This window comes from Oncorhynchus nerka, linkage group LG27 (assembly GCF_034236695.1).
Source record: "Oncorhynchus nerka isolate Pitt River linkage group LG27, Oner_Uvic_2.0, whole genome shotgun sequence".
Taxonomy (NCBI): domain Eukaryota; kingdom Metazoa; phylum Chordata; class Actinopteri; order Salmoniformes; family Salmonidae; genus Oncorhynchus; species Oncorhynchus nerka.
The window spans coordinates 87350847-87368804 of NC_088422.1; the positions used below are offsets into that span (position 1 = coordinate 87350847).

Here is a 17958-nt window from a genome sequence, read left to right on the forward strand (position 1 = left end):
TTATCCTGGATAGTCACCAGTTGAATTATCCTGGGGTAAGGAATGATTTGGGAATTTTCAAGTCCCTCAGTCGAGCACTGGATCCCTCTTTTTTTCATATTAAGCTAAATATGTGTGTCAGTGTGTGTCCATTAGGCCCTTGGTTCAGGAGGAACTGGAGGGAGGGAGGGAGAGGGAGAAGGAAAGGGAGAGAGGGAGAGAGGAAGAGACAGACAGAGAGAGACCTTGGAGGCTGTTGTGTTGTTGCTAGAGGCGACTCAGATGATCGGTCCCAATGGCACCCTATTCCCCACATACAGTAGTGCACTACTTTTGACCAGGGCCAGGGCTGTACTATGTAGGGAATAGGGTGCATTGTGGGAATCACCTTCAAAGCTATCTGTTGTTCATATCTGTTGGCTGATAGCTGGCTCCTTGACAGGAAGTGTTAATGTAATGTAATGTATGCACTTGTGCAGGCTGGGATGATCCTAGACAACGGTGTAAAGACGACACAGGCCAACGACAAGGACAAGAGACCCTTCCTTTCTCTAGTGGGAGCAAGGTCAGTGTCTCACCACACACACACACACACACACACACACACACACACACACACACACACACACACACACACACACACACACACACACACACACACACACACACACACACACACACAGGTTGGTAGTGGATGCAGAGAGACTGGGTGAGGGGGAGTAGTTTAGATGTTTTTATTTAACCTTAATTGAACTAGGCAAATCAGTTAAGAACAAATTCTTATTTACAATGACAGCCTACCCTGGCCAAACCCTAACCCGGACCACGCTGGGCCAACTGTGCGCTGCCCTGTGGGACTCCTAATCACGGCTGGTTGTGATACAGCCTTGAATCAAACCAGGGTCTGTAGTCTGCACTGAGATGCAGTGCCTTAGACCACTGCGTCACTCGGGAGCTAGTTAGCAGACCTCTTTCAGATACATATGTCAAAGACTTTCAAATACAGTGTTTGCCTATAACAATGCAATCAATTGAATCGTCCTAAAAGTCCAAGTGCACCTCAAGCAGAGTATTTGACCCCAGTCTGCAGACCCAGTCCCCCAGGTTTCATACAGCACGTTGGTTGAACAGGGAATAATGCATAGCAGAGATGTCTGCATGAATGACCGTGATGTTTGAAATACTTTACACAAACCCTTGATTCAAAACAACTTCCTGGCTGGTTTATTTGTTGATACACTGTATGTTCTGTTTACCCCACATTACTAATCACATTATATGACTTTATTACGCTTCATTTTTTTGTTATAGTTTAGTTATTTGATTTAGTTCTGCATGAATTAGAGTGGCGACTGCCTTGGATTCTTAAAGGAACAATGGGTAGTTATGGGCAGGGCAGAGCAGTGTAGCTGATTTTTCTCTCTCTCTTTTCTCTCTTTCTCTCTCTCTTCTCTCGCTCTCTTCTCTTCTCTTCTCTCTTCTCTCTTCTCTCTCTTCTCTTCTCTCTCTCTCTCTCTCTCTCTCTCTCTCTCTCTCTCTCTCTCTCTCTCTCTCTTCTCTCTCTCTTCTCTCTCTTCTCTCGCTCTCTCTCTCTCTCTCTCTCTTCTCTCTCTCTCTCTCTCTCTCTCTCTCTCTCTCTCTCTCTCTCTCTCTCTCTCTCTCTCTCTCTCTCTCTCTCTCTCTCTCCCTCTAGATATGGACCCCACCAGGATGCGGATCCCTTCAAGCCCCGTGTTCCAGCTCTCATCCACCATTTTGTGGCCTACAAGAACCAGGACCACGGAGCCTGGCTGAGGGGAGGAGATGTCTGGCTGGACGACTGCCAGTGAGTAGACGGAGGGAAGGAGCGAGCGGTAGAGGTGGGAGGGAGGAATTGAGCGATAGGTGGATTGTAACAAATACATATTTAGCTGTAACCTACCGTAACAAATATACACAATCACGCCTCTGAAAAATGGCTACATTTTGACTAGCTTGTATTTCTCTAACCTCCCTCTCAGTCCTATGGTGCTGCCACCCCAATTATCATGCTTACCTCTAGGCCTCTACTGCCAGGTCTAGCACTCAACACAGCAGTAACTGTCAGAAACATCCCCTAGCATTTACACTGAATCCTCTATTGTTTTTCTCACCTTCAGTCTGTTGCTGCTTTGCATCCTCGCCAACATTTCCAATGTCAACCCTTATCCTTGGAGTTTTAGACAAACAGTGTGTGAATAGCCACACACACACACACACACACACACATACACACACACACTGTTGACATGCGGAAACAGATAATGTCTGTGTAATATTCTCATTCTAATATTCCGTCTACTATGTGATTGGCTCCAACAACTGTTTCTCTCTCCCCCTCAGATTTGCTGATAATGGAATTGGCCTAACACTGGCTAGGTAAGACATTAATGTTAATAACAGTGTGTGTGTGTGTGTGTGTGTGTGTGTGTGTGTGTGTGTGTGTGTGTGTGTGTGTGTGTGTGTGTGTGTGTGTGTGTGTGTGTGTGTGTGTGTGTGTGTGTGCCTTCGTGCGGCGTGCATGTGTGGTTCATGTTTTGTATTTACGGGTGACTGCAGAAGACCCCGTTGCAGTAATTGGAAAACACCTTATATGGTCGTCTGCTTATGATGCAGTGGGAAAGAAAGACTTTGAAAGAGGGTGAAAGTAATTTGGGAGTGTGAAAGTGGCATCTCTAGGTATATGGGCCTGGGCCTGGTTTGTAGCTGGTTTCAGAAACCAGGTCACACTCTCAGAGAGAGACACACTGGCACAGACTCACACACTTTTACACTCTCTCTTTTACACACACACACACACACACACACACACACACACACACACACACACACACACACACACACACTTGATTCCCATTCAAAATCCTATTTTGCTAACCCCCAACCCGTAACCTAACCTTAACCCTAAATTTAACCCTAATTCTAACCCTAACCCTAATTTTAATCCGAAACCTAACCCCTAAGCCTAAAATAGACATTTTCCTTGTGGGGAATTGTCCTTGTTTTACTTTAGTAAAACCAAAAACACACACAAAAGTGTTAACTTTGGCATCTATTTTAGATTTGGTTTTATGTTTAGTCTTAATATACCTTTTAGTCACATATTAGTCATTTCATCCTTCGTTAGTTTTAGTTATTATCAGTCGACTAAAACTCTGGACAGTTTTAGTTATTATCAGTCGACTAAAACTCTGGACAGTTTTAGTCACAGCCATTTTAGTCACATAATAGAAAAATAATCTATGAAATAATGAATATTTAAGCTACTTGTAACTTCCATCATGTACTCATTCAGATAGCCTTGTCCAACTAGACCTACGATCCCCTCGTATACCTTACCTGGCAACAGTTACATTGTGACAGATTGTAACCAATGCCTGACATAATGAATCATAGAGGATATAAAGCCTTGGCTAGATGTTCAATCATTTACGCCTCTGATCAGATTGTAACCAACGCCTGACATAATGAATCATAGAAGATATAAAGCCTTGGCTAGATGATCAATCATTTACGGCTCTGATTTTCTCCACATCATAACCGTCAAGGGGGGTAAATAAAAGCCTTTTCTTTAAAAAGGGGAGAATTTGACCTCTCCAAAGATGTCAGAACTATAATTGTACTCCTAACATTCAAGAAATAGCATTTGTTTTCCCCATAGGAAAACAGCCACCCCAGAGCGGTACCAGAGCGGCAACACAGATTCATGACTAACAATATAGACTGATGTGATCAGAGTAAAAATAGCCTACATGAAATTAAGAGAGAGTAAACATTATTGTGTCTAGTTGAGTTTGGTTACAAGTCCAGTGTCCTGGCTTCGCATCAGACTGATGTGACCACTGGGAGCTGTGTGTGAGAGCCGGGAAGATCAGCTCGTCCACACAACTGAAGAATATTCTGCATGCTTATGATTGGAAAAAACTGATGAACAGGAGCTTGATTTCAAATGAAATGTCCATTAGTCTCACGTGGAATTCTCGTCTCGTTACATTTTAGTCAACAAAAATGAAAAGTATTTTTCGATGAAATGAACACACACACAAACTCTTTCTCTCTCTCACTTTGTCTTTGTCTTTCCCTATCTGTGTAGTGGTGGTACATTCCCTGATGACGATGGGTCTCGTCAGGAGGTGAAGAACAGTCTGTTTGTTGGGGAGAGTGAGAACAGGGGCATGCCCATTCCTGACAACCGTATCTGGGGTCCCGGGGGACCCGACCTCAATGGAAGGACCCTGCCTCGAGGAGTGTGAGTGTTGGCACACACACGCACGCACGCACGCACACACGCACGCACGCACACACACACACACACACACACACACAGAGACCGATCATCTGAGTCGCCTCTAGCAACAACACAACAGCCTCCAAGGTCTCTCTCTGTCTGTTTCTTCTTCTCCTTCTCCTTCTCCTCCTCCTTCTCCTTCTCCTCCTTCTCCTTCTCCTCCTCCTCCTTCTCCTTCTCCTCCTTCTCCTCCTTCTCCTCCTCCTTCTCCTCTCCTTCTCTTCTCCTCCTTCTCCTTCTCCTTCTCCTTCTTCTCCTTCTCCTTCTCCTTCTCCTTCTCCTTCTCCTTCTCCTTCTCCTTCTCCTCCTTCTCCTTCTCCTTCTCCTCCTTCTCCTTCTCCTCCTTCTCCTCCTCCTCCTTCTCCTCCTTCTCCTTCTCCTCCTTCTCCTCCTTCTCCTTCTCCTCCTTCTCCTCCTTCTCCTTCTCCTCCTTCTCCTTCTCCTTCTTCTCCTTCTCCTTCTTCTCCTTCTCCTTCTCCTTCTTCTCCTTCTCCTTCTCTTCTCCTTCTCCTTCTCCTTCTCCTCCTTCTCCTTCTCCTTCTCCTTCTCCTTCTCCTTCTCCTCCTTCTCCTTCTCCTTCTTCTCCTCTCCTTTCCTTGTATCGCCTCTCCTCATTCACATTTTACCCTGAAATGAACCCCTTCAACTTTTTCCTTTTCAGCGTGTTGCGTGCTTGGCCAGACAGAAGTATGATTAAAAGTATGATGTCTCAACTTGTGCATATCTGACATTCTTTTATTGTCTGGGTGAAAGAAACCCGTCATCCATCATCTGTCTCAGTTCTACATGATATGCTGTATGGAGAAAAAATTATCATTTGCAACCACGTGAACTTTTGCATAGTGTTACAAAATGCTCCCAAGATGCAGTCGTTATCCAATATCCGATAGCACAGAGCCTTGTCTGTGTGCTGAAAGAGATGACGATGTCCCCTCCGGCACACTTGGGAACATCGCAAAGCACTCATGATCTTGTCTACGTCCCAAATAGCACCCTATTCCCTACCTGGTGCCCTACTTTTGACCAGGGTCGGTCTGTCCGTCAAGTTCTCTCTCTCTCTCTCGCTCTCTCATTCTCTCTAACTGGTCTCCATCCCTCTGGTCTTTCTGACTCTCTGTATGTCTCTCTCTCTCATTCTCTCTAACTGGTCTCCATCCCTCTGGTCTTTCTGACTCTCTGTATGTCTCGCTCTCTCATTCTCTCTAACTGGTCTCCATCCCTCTGGTCTTTCTGACTCTCTGTATGTCTCTCTCTCTCATTCTCTCTAACTGGTCTCCATCCCTCTGGTCTTTCTGACTCTCTGTATGTCTCTCTCTCTCATTCTCTCTAACTGGTCTCCATCCCTCTGGTCTTTCTGACTCTCTGTATGTCTCTCTCTCTCATTCTCTCTAACTGGTCTCCATCCCTCTGGTCTTTCTGACTCTGTATGTCTCTCTCTCATTCTCTCTAACTGGTCTCCATCCCTCTGGTCTTTCTGACTCTCTGTATGTCTCTCTCTCTCATTCTCTCTAACTGGTCTCCATCCCTCTGGTCTTTCTGACTCTCTGTATGTCTCTCTCTCTCATTCTCTCTCTCTCATTCTGGTCTTTCTAACTGGTCTCTAACATCCCTCTGGTCTTTCTGACTCTCTGTATGTCTCTCTCTCTCATTCTCTCTAACTGGTCTCCATCCCTCTGGTCTTTCTGACTCTCTGTATGTCTCTCTCTCTCATTCTCTCTAACTGGTCTCCATCCCTCTGGTCTTTCTGACTCTCTGTATGTCTCTCTCTCTCATTCTCTCTAACTGGTCTCCATCCCTCTGGTCTTTCTGACTCTCTGTATGTCTCTCTCTCTCATTCTCTCTAACTGGTCTCCATCCCTCTGGTCTTTCTGACTCTCTGTATGTCTCTCTCTCTCATTCTCTCTAACTGGTCTCCATCCCTCTGGTCTTTCTGACTCTCTGTATGTCTCTCTCTCTCATTCTCTCTAACTGGTCTCCATCCCTCTGGTCTTTCTGACTCTCTGTATGTCTCTCTCTCTCATTCTCTCTAACTGGTCTCCATCCCTCTGGTCTTTCTGACTCTCTGTATGTCTCTCTCTCTCATTCTCTCTAACTGGTCTCCATCCCTCTGGTCTTTCTGACTCTCTGTATGTCTCTCTCTCTCATTCTCTCTAACTGGTCTCCATCCCTCTGGTCTTTCTGACTCTCTGTATGTCTCTCTCTCTCATTCTCTCTAACTGGTCTCCATCCCTCTGGTCTTTCTGACTCTCTGTATGTCTCTCTCTCTCATTCTCTCTAACTGGTCTCCATCCCTCTGGTCTTTCTGACTCTATGTATGTCTCTCTCTCTCTCTCTCTCTCTCTCTAACTGGTCTCCATCCCTCTGGTCTTTCTGACTCTCTGTATGTCTCTCTCTCTCATTCTCTCTAACTGGTCTCCATCCCTCTGGTCTTTCTGACTCTCTGTATGTCTCTCTCTCTCATTCTCTCTAACTGGTCTCCATCCCTCTGGTCTTTCTGACTCTCTGTATGTCTCTCTCTCTCATTCTCTCTAACTGGTCTCCATCCCTCTGGTCTTTCTGACTCTCTGTATGTCTCTCTCTCTCATTCTCTCTAACTGGTCTCCATCCCTCTGGTCTTTCTGACTCTCTGTATGTCTCTCTCTCTCATTCTCTCTAACTGGTCTCCATCCCTCTGGTCTTTCTGCACTCTCTGTATGTCTCTCTCTCTCATTCTCTCTAACTGGTCTCCATCCCTCTGGTCTTTCTGACTCTCTGTATGTCTCTCTCTCTCTCTAACTGGTCTCCATCCCTCTGGTCTTTCTGACTCTCTGTATGTCTCTCTCTCTCTCTCTCTCTCTAACTGGTCTCCATCCCTCTCGTCTTTCTGACTCTCTGTATGTCTGTGCTGCAGTGACTTCCCTATCCGTGGCATGCAGATCTACGACGGGCCCATCAACGTGCAGAACTGCACCTTCAGAAAATACATTGCCCTGGACGGTCGACACACCAGCGCCTTCGGCTTCAGACTCAACAACTCCTGGCAGAGCTGCCCTAACAACAACGTCACTGACATCACCTTCGACGACGTGCCTGTGAGTGAGGGAGTGAGGGAGTGAGTGTGAGTGAGTGAGTGTGTGAGTGTGAGTGTGAGTGAGTGAGTGTGAGTGTGTGAGTGAGTGAGTGTGTGAGTGTGTGTGAGTGAGTGAGTGAGTGTGTGAGGGGGGGTGTGTATCACGCTGATTAGCATTTACCTGTACACATGATAGGAGTTGGGGTGTATTGTGTGTGTGTGTGTTTGCCCTAAAGCGTAGCTGCAGATTTTGGGCATGAGCTGTCAAGATGGATTATGGGTAATGCAGTGCCATAAGCACGGTCTTACAGGGGAGACATGCTGCTCTTTCTCACCTCCATGACACTCATCTCTCCTCTCTCCCCATCTCCTCTCCTTCCCCTCTCCCCCTCTCTTCTCTCCACCCCCTCACCCCTTCCTCCCCATCTCCTCTCCTTCCCCTCTCCCCTCTCTTCTCTCCACCCCCTCACCCCTTCCTCCCCATCTCCTTCCCCTCTCCCCCTCTCTTCTCTCCACCCCCTCACCCCTTCCTCCCCATCTCCTCTCCTTCCCCTCTCCCCTCTCTTCTCATCTCCTCTCCTTCCCCTCTCCCCCTCTCTTCTCTCCACCCCTCACCCCTTCCTCCCCATCTCCTCTCCTTCCCCTCTCCCCCTCTCTTCTCTCCACCCCCTCACCCCTTCTCCCCCTTCCTCCAAATCTTCTCTCCTCCCCCTCTCCCCTCTCTTCTCTCCACCCCCTCACCCCTTCCTCCCCATCTACCCCCTGCTCTTCTTATCAGATAACGTCCCGGGTGTTTTTCGGCGAGCCCGGCCCATGGTTTAACAAGATGCAAATGGACGGTGACAAGACCACGATATTCCACGACGTGGACGGCTCGGTCAGTGAGTACCCTGGAGCCTTCCTGGTCAAAGAGGACAACTGGTTACTGAGACACCCTGACTGTATTGACGTGCCTGACTGGAGGGCTGCCATCTGTAGTGGGCATTATGCACAGGTTGGTATGCATACACCATGCAGGCTGAAGGAAGCATGCATGTACACACACACACACACACACACACACACACACACACACACACACACACACACACACACACACACCGTATCTTATACAAACACATACACACATGGGTACACAGTATGTACTCACACATTCTTTAAAAAAAAGTGTTGGTTAAGTTTCATCTCAAAGCTAACACACTAGGTTTTTGTGCAGTGTGACCTCGTTTCCCCCTCATTTCACTCACTTTCTAATGTCTTCCAGATTAGTGAACATGTTCCTAGTCACACACACTTGTGTGTTTGTGTGTGTGCATGTGTCTGTATGCGTTTGTGAATTAATGTGTGTGTGGTCCCTCAGATCTACATACAGACACGTAACCCTGCCAGTCTGAACATGCAGATGGTAAAGGATGAGTACCCTGACAGACCCCTGACACTAGAGGGCGCTCTGGGCAAGAGGAAGCACTACCAGCAGTTCCAGCCCGTGGTCACCCTGGGTAAGGGCTACACTGTACACTGGGACCAGGCTGCTCCTGCAGAGATCACTGTGTGGCTCATCAACTTCAACAGGTTGGTAGTGGACTCAGAGAGACACACACACACACACACACACACAGAAACAGAGAAAGAGACTACACAGGTTGGTAGTGGACTCAGAGAGATATAGACACACACACCTGCATACACACAGAGAGAGAGAGAGAGAGAGAGAGAGAGAGAGAGAGAGAGAGAGAGAGAGAGAGAGAGAGACACACAGAGACACAGAGACACAGAGACAGACTACACAGGTTGGTAGAGAGAGAGACTACACAGGTTGGTAGTGGATGCAGAGAGACACACACATGCACCCTTCACCACACACACTATTCACTTCCTTTTCCCAGCATTGTTTCAGCATCTGATCCAAAAAACTGTCCACATCATGGCACCACATCTTATGAGTCAACAATAACCCCAGTAACCCAAAGCCCCATCCCCTGACCATGTGGTCATATTAATAAAACCCATATCATCAAGTCACACCCTTGCCTTCCACGAACCCTTTAACCCAAGGGACAGTGTGATACAGTAGTTTATGGTGGCTGTTTGTCTTAGCATATTACATCACCCCTGCCCAGCAAATATTCTTAATATCATTGGCAGTCATTTGAATAGCAGAGGCATGGTAGTCATTTCAAGCGTGTTAGCTACTCCCTGGCCTGAGATTACCCCGAAAGGACTCTGAGGGAGGAACATATACTGTATTGTGGGATATGGGTATTCCCATTGGTTGCATGCTGCTCTGGCGCCATCTATTGTTTGTGGAATGGAACTTCAGGTTCAACCATAAACTCTGCATGACATTTCACATTTGAAATCAAATCAAATGTTATTTGTCACATGCACCAAATACAACAGGTGTAGACCTTACAGTGAAATGCTTACAAGCCCTTAACCAACAATGTACTTATAAGAAATATTTACTAAAATAAACTTTAGTAAAAAATAAGAAAATAGAAAAATAACAAATAATTGAATTAAGAGCAACTATAACATAACAGTAGTGTGGCTATATACAGGGGGGTACTGGTACAGAGTCAATGTGGAGACTATATACAGGGGGGTACTGGTACAGAGTCAATGTGGAGACTATATACAGGGGGGTACTGGTACAGAGTCAATGTGGAGACTATATACAGGGGGTACTGGTACAGAGTCAATGTGGAGACTATATACAGGGGGTACTGGTACAGAGTCAATGTGGAGACTATATACAGGGGGGTACTGGTACAGAGTCAATGTGGAGACTATATACAGGGGGGTACTGGTACAGAGTCAATGTGGAGACTATATACAGGGGGGTACTGGTACAGAGTCAATGTGCGGGGGCACAGGTTAGTTGAGGTAATTGAGGTAATATGTAGTAAAAGTATAGTGCAAATAGTCTGGTTAACCATTTGATTAGCTGTTCAGGAGTAGTATGGCTTGGGGGTAGAAGCTGATAAGAATCCTTTTGGACCTAGACTTGATGCTCTGGTACCGCTTGCCATGCGGTAGCAGAGAGAGCAGTCTATGACTGGGGTGGCTGGAGACTTTGAGGGCCTTCCTCTGACACCGCCTGGTATAGAGGTCCTGGATGGCAAGAGGCTTGGCCTCAGTGATGTACTGGGCCGTACAGACGATCATCTGTGGTGCCTTGAGCGTCATTTAGCAGACGCTCTTATCCAATACTTTTTTCGTACTGGTCCCCCTTGGGAATCGAACCCAGTTGCTGAAAATGCCATGCTCTACCAACTGAGCTACACGGGACTGCAGAGTCGTATTCACTAGTTTCTAGTTTCACTATCACCAAACGGAAGAAAGCTGACAGACAGAGAGACTAACCTGAACTTGTCCAATAAAGAACGGCATAATGTTTTGCTACGGTGTGTTTACTAATGAATATGACCGGTGAGCGGGAGTAGTTGTTTAGTCCATCTCAGTGCTGGGATGCCTCCTGTTACATGTCCTTTCTGATATCCTGGATTAACTGTCTGTCTGTCTGTGTGTTCCAGGAACGACTGGATCAACGTGGGCTTCTGCTACCCACCAGGCACCACCTTCACGATCATCTCGGACATCCACAACCGGCTGACCAAGAAGACAAGGAAGACCGGTGTGTTCATGAGGACCACACAGAGAGACAAGATCAACCAGTCTCACCTGTCCCGAGGCTATTACTACTGGGAGGAAGATACCGGGTGAGGAGGGTGGGAGGCAGGGAGGGAGAGGGGAGAGAAGAGAGAGGGTAAAGAGGGGGGAGAGACGGGGGAGAGAGAGGGTGAGGAGGGAGAGATCAGGGGGAGAGAGGAGAATGTGTAGTAGATGAGTACAGTAGGTAGTCTCCCCTGTCTCCCTCTCAGCCTGCTGTTTGTCCCAGTGAATCCTTATTAACACTTAGTCTCCTCTGTCTCCCTCTCAGCCTGCTGTTTCTCCCAGTGAATCCTTATTAACTCTTAGTCTCCTCCCCTGTCTCCCTCTCAGCCTGCTGTTTCTCCCAGTGAATCCTTATTAACTCTTAGTCTCCCCTGTCTCCCTCTCAGCCTGCTGTTTCTCCCAGTGAATCCTTATTAACTCTTAGTCTCCCCTGTCTCCCTCTCAGCCTGCTGTTACTCCCAGTGAATCCTTATTAACTCTTAGTCTCCCCTGTCTCCCTCTCAGCCTGCTGTTTCTCCCAGTGAATCCTTATTAACTCTTAGTCTCCCCTGTCTCCCTCTCAGCCTGCTGTTACTCCCAGTGAATCCTTATTAACTCTTAGTCTCCTCTGTCTCCCTCTCAGCCTGCTGTTTGTCCCAGTGAATTCTTATTAACACTTAGTCTCCCCTGTCTCCCTCTCAGCCTGCTGTTACTCCCAGTGAATCCTTATTAACTCTTAGTCTCCCCTGTCTCCCTCTCAGCCTGCTGTTCCTCCCAGTGAATCCTTATTAACTCTTAGTCTCCTCCCCTGTCTCCCTCTCAGCCTGCTGTTACTCCCAGTGAATCCTTATTAACACTTAGTCTCCCCTGTCTCCCTCTCAGCCTGCTGTTTCTCCCAGTGAATCCTTATTAACTCTTAGTCTCCCCTGTCTCCCTCTCAGCCTGCTGTTACTCCCAGTGAATCCTTATTAACTCTTAGTCTCCCTGTCTCCCTCTCAGCCTGCTGTTTGTCCCAGTGAATCCTTATTAATTCTTAGTCTCCTCTGTCTCCCTCTCAGCCTGCTGTTTGTCCCAGTGAATCCTTATTAACTCTTAGTCTCCTCTGTCTCCCTCTCAGCCTGCTGTTTGTCCCAGTGAATCCTTATTAACTCTTAGTCTCCTCTGTCTCCCTCTCAGCCTGCTGTTTCTCCCAGTGAATCCTTATTAACTCTTAGTCTCCCCTGTCTCCCTCTCAGCCTGCTGTTACTCCCAGTGAATCCTTATTAACTCTTAGTCTCCTCTGTCTCCCTCTCAGCCTGCTGTTTGTCCCAGTGAATCCTTATTAACTCTCAGTCTCCCCTGTCTCCCTCTCAGCCTGCTATTTCTCCCAGTGAATCCTTATTAACTCTTAGTCTCCTCTGTCTCCCTCTCAGCCTGCTGTTTGTCCCAGTGAATTCTTATTAACACTTAGTCTCCCCTGTCTCCCTCTCAGCCTGCTGTTTCTCCCAGTGAATCCTTATTAACTCTTAGTCTCCCCTGACTCCCTCTCAGCCTGCTGTTACTCCCAGTGAATCCTTATTAACTCTTAGTCTCCTCTGTCTCCCTCTCAGCCTGCTGTTTGTCCCAGTGAATTCTTATTAACACTTAGTCTCCCCTGTCTCCCTCTCAGCCTGCTGTTACTCCCAGTGAATCCTTATTAACTCTTAGTCTCCCCTGTCTCCCTCTCAGCCTGCTGTTCCTCCCAGTGAATCCTTATTAACTCTTAGTCTCTCCCTGTCTCCCTCTCAGCCTGCTGTTACTCCCAGTGAATCCTTATTAACTCTTAGTCTCCCTGTCTCCCTCTCAGCCTGCTGTTTCTCCCAGTGAATCCTTATTAACTCTTAGTCTCCCCTGTCTCCCTCTCAGCCTGCTGTTACTCCCAGTGAATCCTTATTAACTCTTAGTCTCCCTGTCTCCCTCTCAGCCTGCTGTTTGTCCCAGTGAATCCTTATTAACTCTTAGTCTCTCCCCTGTCTCCCTCTCAGCCTGCTGTTTCTCCCAGTGAATCCTTATTAACTCTTAGTCTCCTCTGTCTCCCTCTCAGCCTGCTGTTTGTCCCAGTGAATCCTTATTAACTCTTAGTCTCCTCTGTCTCCCTCTCAGCCTGCTGTTTCTCCCAGTGAATCCTTATTAACTCTTAGTCTCCCCTGTCTCCCTCTCAGCCTGCTGTTACTCCCAGTGAATCCTTATTAACTCTTAGTCTCCCTGTCTCCCTCTCAGCCTGCTGTTTGTCCCAGTGAATCCTTATTAACTCTTAGTCTCCCCTGTCTCCCTCTCAGCCTGCTGTTACTCCCAGTGAATCCTTATTAACTCTTAGTCTCCCTGTCTCCCTCTCAGCCTGCTGTTCCTCCCAGTGAATCCTTATTAACTCTTAGTCTCTCCCCTGTCTCCCTCTCAGCCTGCTGTTACTCCCAGTGAATCCTTATTAGTCTTAGTCTCCCCTGTCTCCCTCTCAGCCTGCTGTTTCTCCCAGTGAATCCTTATTAACTCTTAGTCTCCCCTGTCTCCCTCTCAGCCTGCTGTTACTCCCAGTGAATCCTTATTAACTCTTAGTCTCCCTGTCTCCCTCTCAGCCTGCTGTTTGTCCCAGTGAATCCTTATTAACTCTTAGTCTCCCTGTCTCCCTCTCAGCCTGCTGTTTCTCCCAGTGAATCCTTATTAACTCTTAGTCTCCTCTGTCTCCCTCTCAGCCTGCTGTTTGTCCCAGTGAATCCTTATTAACTCTTAGTCTCCCCTGTCTCCCTCTCAGCCTGCTGTTTCTCCCAGTGAATCCTTATTAACTCTTAGTCTCCCCTGTCTCCCTCTCAGCCTGCTGTTACTCCCAGTGAATCCTTATTAACTCTTAGTCTCCCTGTCTCCCTCTCAGCCTGCTGTTTGTCCCAGTGAATCCTTATTAACTCTTAGTCTCCCTGTCTCCCTCTCAGCCTGCTGTTTCTCCCAGTGAATCCTTATTAACTCTTAGTCTCCCCTGTCTCCCTCTCAGCCTGCTGTTTCTCCCAGTGAATCCTTATTAACTCTTAGTCTCCCCTGTCTCCCTCTCAGCCTGCTGTTTCTCCCAGTGAATCCTTATTAACTCTTAGTCTCCCCTGTCTCCCTCTCAGCCTGCTGTTTCTCCCAGTGAATCCTTATTAACTCTTAGTCTCCCCTGTCTCCCTCTCAGCCTGCTGTTTCTCCCAGTGAATCCTTATTAACTCTTAGTCTCCCCTGTCTCCCTCTCAGCCTGCTGTTTGTCCCAGTGAATCCTTATTAACTCTTAGTCTCCCCTGTCTCCCTCTCAGCCTGCTGTTTCTCCCAGTGAATCCTTATTAACTCTTAGTCTCCCCTGTCTCCCTCTCAGCCTGCTGTTTCTCCCAGTGAATCCTTATTAACTCTTAGTCTCCCCTGTCTCCCTCTCAGCCTGCTGTTTCTCCCAGTGAATCCTTATTAACTCTTAGTCTCCCCTGTCTCCCTCTCAGCCTGCTGTTACTCCCAGTGAATCCTTATTAACTCTTAGTCTCCTCCCCTGTCTCCCTCTCAGCCTGCTGTTTCTCCCAGTGAATCCTTATTAACTCTTAGTCTCCCCTGTCTCCCTCTCAGCCTGCTGTTACTCCCAGTGAATCCTTATTAACTCTTAGTCTCCCTGTCTCCCTCTCAGCCTGCTGTTCCTCCCAGTGAATCCTTATTAACTCTTAGTCTCCTCCCCTGTCTCCCTCTCAGCCTGCTGTTTCTCCCAGTGAATCCTTATTAACTCTTAGTCTCCCCTGTCTCCCTCTCAGCCTGCTGTTTCTCCCAGTGAATCCTTATTAACTCTCAGTCTCCCCTGTCTCCCTCTCAGCCTGCTGTTACTCCCAGTGAATCCTTATTAACTCTTAGTCTCCCCTGTCTCCCTCTCAGCCTGCTGTTTGTCCCAGTGAATCCTTATTAACTCTTAGTCTCCCCTATCTCCCTCTCAGCCTGCTGTTTGTCCCAGTGAATCCTTATTAACTCTTAGTCTCCCCTGTCTCCCTCTCAGCCTGCTGTTTCTCCCAGTGAATCCTTATTAACTCTTAGTCTCCCCTGTCTCCCTCTCAGCCTGCTGTTTCTCCCAGTGAATCCTTATTAACTCTTAGTCTCCCCTGTCTCCCTCTCAGCCTGCTGTTTCTCCCAGTGAATCCTTATTAACTCTTAGTCTCCCCTGTCTCCCTCTCAGCCTGCTGTTACTCCCAGTGAATCCTTATTAACTCTTAGTCTCCCCTGTCTCCCTCTCAGCCTGCTGTTTCTCCCAGTGAATCCTTATTAACTCTTAGTCTCCTCCCTGTCTCCCTCTCAGCCTGCTGTTTCTCCCAGTGAATCCTTATTAACTCTTAGTCTCTCCCTGTCTCCCTCTCAGCCTGCTGTTTCTCCCAGTGAATCCTTATTAACTCTTAGTCTCCTCCCTGTCTCCCTCTCAGCCTGCTGTTACTCCCAGTGAATCCTTATTAACTCTTAGTCTCCCTGTCTCCCTCTCAGCCTGCTGTTTCTCCCAGTGAATCCTTATTAACTCTTAGTCTCCCTGTCTCCCTCTCAGCCTGCTGTTACTCCCAGTGAATCCTTATTAACTCTTAGTCTCCCTGTCTCCCTCTCAGCCTGCTGTTACTCCCAGTGAATCCTTATTAACTCTTAGTCTCCCTGTCTCCCTCTCAGCCTGCTGTTTCTCCCAGTGAATCCTTATTAACTCTTAGTCTCTCCCTGTCTCCCTCTCAGCCTGCTGTTACTCCCAGTGAATCCTTATTAACTCTTAGTCTCCCCTGTCTCCCTCTCAGCCTGCTGTTCTCCCAGTGAATCCTTATTAACTCTTAGTCTCCTCCCCTGTCTCCCTCTCAGCCTGCTGTTTCTCCCAGTGAATCCTTATTAACTCTTAGTCTCCCCTGTCTCCCTCTCAGCCTGCTGTTACTCCCAGTGAATCCTTATTAACTCTTAGTCTCCCCTGTCTCCCTCTCAGCCTGCTGTTACTCCCAGTGAATCCTTATTAACTCTTAGTCTCCCTGTCTCCCTCTCAGCCTGCTGTTTCTCCCAGTGAATCCTTATTAACTCTTAGTCTCCCCTGTCTCCCTCTCAGCCTGCTGTTTCTCCCAGTGAATCCTTATTAACTCTCAGTCTCCCCTGTCTCCCTCTCAGCCTGCTGTTACTCCCAGTGAATCCTTATTAACTCTTAGTCTCCCCTGTCTCCCTCTCAGCCTGCTGTTTGTCCCAGTGAATCCTTATTAACTCTTAGTCTCCCCTATCTCCCTCTCAGCCTGCTGTTTCTCCCAGTGAATCCTTATTAACTCTTAGTCTCCCCTGTCTCCCTCTCAGCCTGCTGTTACTCCCAGTGAATCCTTATTAACTCTTAGTCTCCCCTGTCTCCCTCTCAGCCTGCTGTTACTCCCAGTGAATCCTTATTAACTCTTAGTCTCCTCCCCTATCTCCCTCTCAGCCTGCTGTTTCTCCCAGTGAATCCTTATTAACTCTTAGTCTCCTCCCCTGTCTCCCTCTCAGCCTGCTGTTACTCCCAGTGAATCCTTATTAACTCTTAGTCTCCCCTGTCTCCCTCTCAGCCTGCTGTTTCTCCCAGTGAATCCTTATTAACTCTTAGTCTCCTCCCTGTCTCCCTCTCAGCCTGCTGTTTCTCCCAGTGAATCCTTATTAACTCTTAGTCTCCCCTGTCTCCCTCTCAGCCTGCTGTTTGTCCCAGTGAATCCTTATTAACTCTTAGTCTCCCTGTCTCCCTCTCAGCCTGCTGTTTCTCCCAGTGAATCCTTATTAACTCTTAGTCTCCCCTGTCTCCCTCTCAGCCTGCTGTTTCTCCCAGTGAATCCTTATTAACTCTTAGTCTCCCCTGTCTCCCTCTCAGCCTGCTGTTTCTCCCAGTGAATCCTTATTAACTCTTAGTCTCCCCTGTCTCCCTCTCAGCCTGCTGTTTCTCCCAGTGAATCCTTATTAACTCTTAGTCTCCCCTGTCTCCCTCTCAGCCTGCTGTTTCTCCCAGTGAATCCTTATTAACTCTTAGTCTCCCCTGTCTCCCTCTCAGCCTGCTGTTTGTCCCAGTGAATCCTTATTAACTCTTAGTCTCCTCCTCTGTCTCCCTCTCAGCCTGCTGTTTCTCCCAGTGAATCCTTATTAACTCTTAGTCTCCCCTGTCTCCCTCTCAGCCTGCTGTTTACTCCCAGTGAATCCTTATTAACTCTTAGTCTCCCTGTCTCCCTCTCAGCCTGCTGTTACTCCCAGTGAATCCTTATTAACTCTTAGTCTCCCCTGTCTCCCTCTCAGCCTGCTGTTACTCCCAGTGAATCCTTATTAACTCTTAGTCTCCCCCTGTCTCCCTCTCAGCCTGCTGTTTCTCCCAGTGAATCCTTATTAACTCTTAGTCTCCCCTGTCTCCCTCTCAGCCTGCTGTTCTCCCAGTGAATCCTTATTAACTCTTAGTCTCCCCTGTCTCCCTCTCAGCCTGCTGTTCCTCCCAGTGAATCCTTATTAACTCTTAGTCTCTCCCTGTCTCCCTCTCAGCCTGCTGTTACTCCCAGTGAATCCTTATTAACTCTTAGTCTCCCCTGTCTCCCTCTCAGCCTGCTGTTTGTCCCAGTGAATCCTTATTAACTCTTAGTCTCCTCCCTGTCTCCCTCTCAGCCTGCTGTTACTCCCAGTGAATCCTTATTAACTCTTAGTCTCCCCTGTCTCCCTCTCAGCCTGCTGTTTCTCCCAGTGAATCCTTATTAACTCTTAGTCTCCCCCTGTCTCCCTCTCAGCCTGCTGTTACTCCCAGTGAATCCTTATTAACTCTTAGTCTCCCTGTCTCCCTCTCAGCCTGCTGTTTCTCCCAGTGAATCCTTATTAACTCTTAGTCTCCCTGTCTCCCTCTCAGCCTGCTGTTTCTCCCAGTGAATCCTTATTAACTCTTAGTCTCCCCTGTCTCCCTCTCAGCCTGCTGTTTCTCCCAGTGAATCCTTATTAACTCTTAGTCTCCCCTGTCTCC

General features: G+C 47.7%; 1 protein-coding gene across 1 annotated transcript in view; it reads left to right on the plus strand.

Annotated features, from left to right (window-relative positions):
* cemip (cell migration inducing hyaluronidase 1) overlaps positions 1-17958 on the plus strand; it is a 99925-nt gene that overhangs the window by 45068 nt on the left and 36899 nt on the right. The window contains exons 7-14 of the mRNA XM_065012222.1: positions 459-544; positions 1673-1804; positions 2341-2376; positions 4091-4246; positions 7176-7356; positions 8113-8328; positions 8695-8906; positions 10871-11056. Of these exons, the coding sequence (XP_064868294.1) occupies positions 459-544; positions 1673-1804; positions 2341-2376; positions 4091-4246; positions 7176-7356; positions 8113-8328; positions 8695-8906; positions 10871-11056 (1205 nt within the window). The remainder of the gene's footprint in view (positions 1-458; positions 545-1672; positions 1805-2340; positions 2377-4090; positions 4247-7175; positions 7357-8112; positions 8329-8694; positions 8907-10870; positions 11057-17958) is intronic.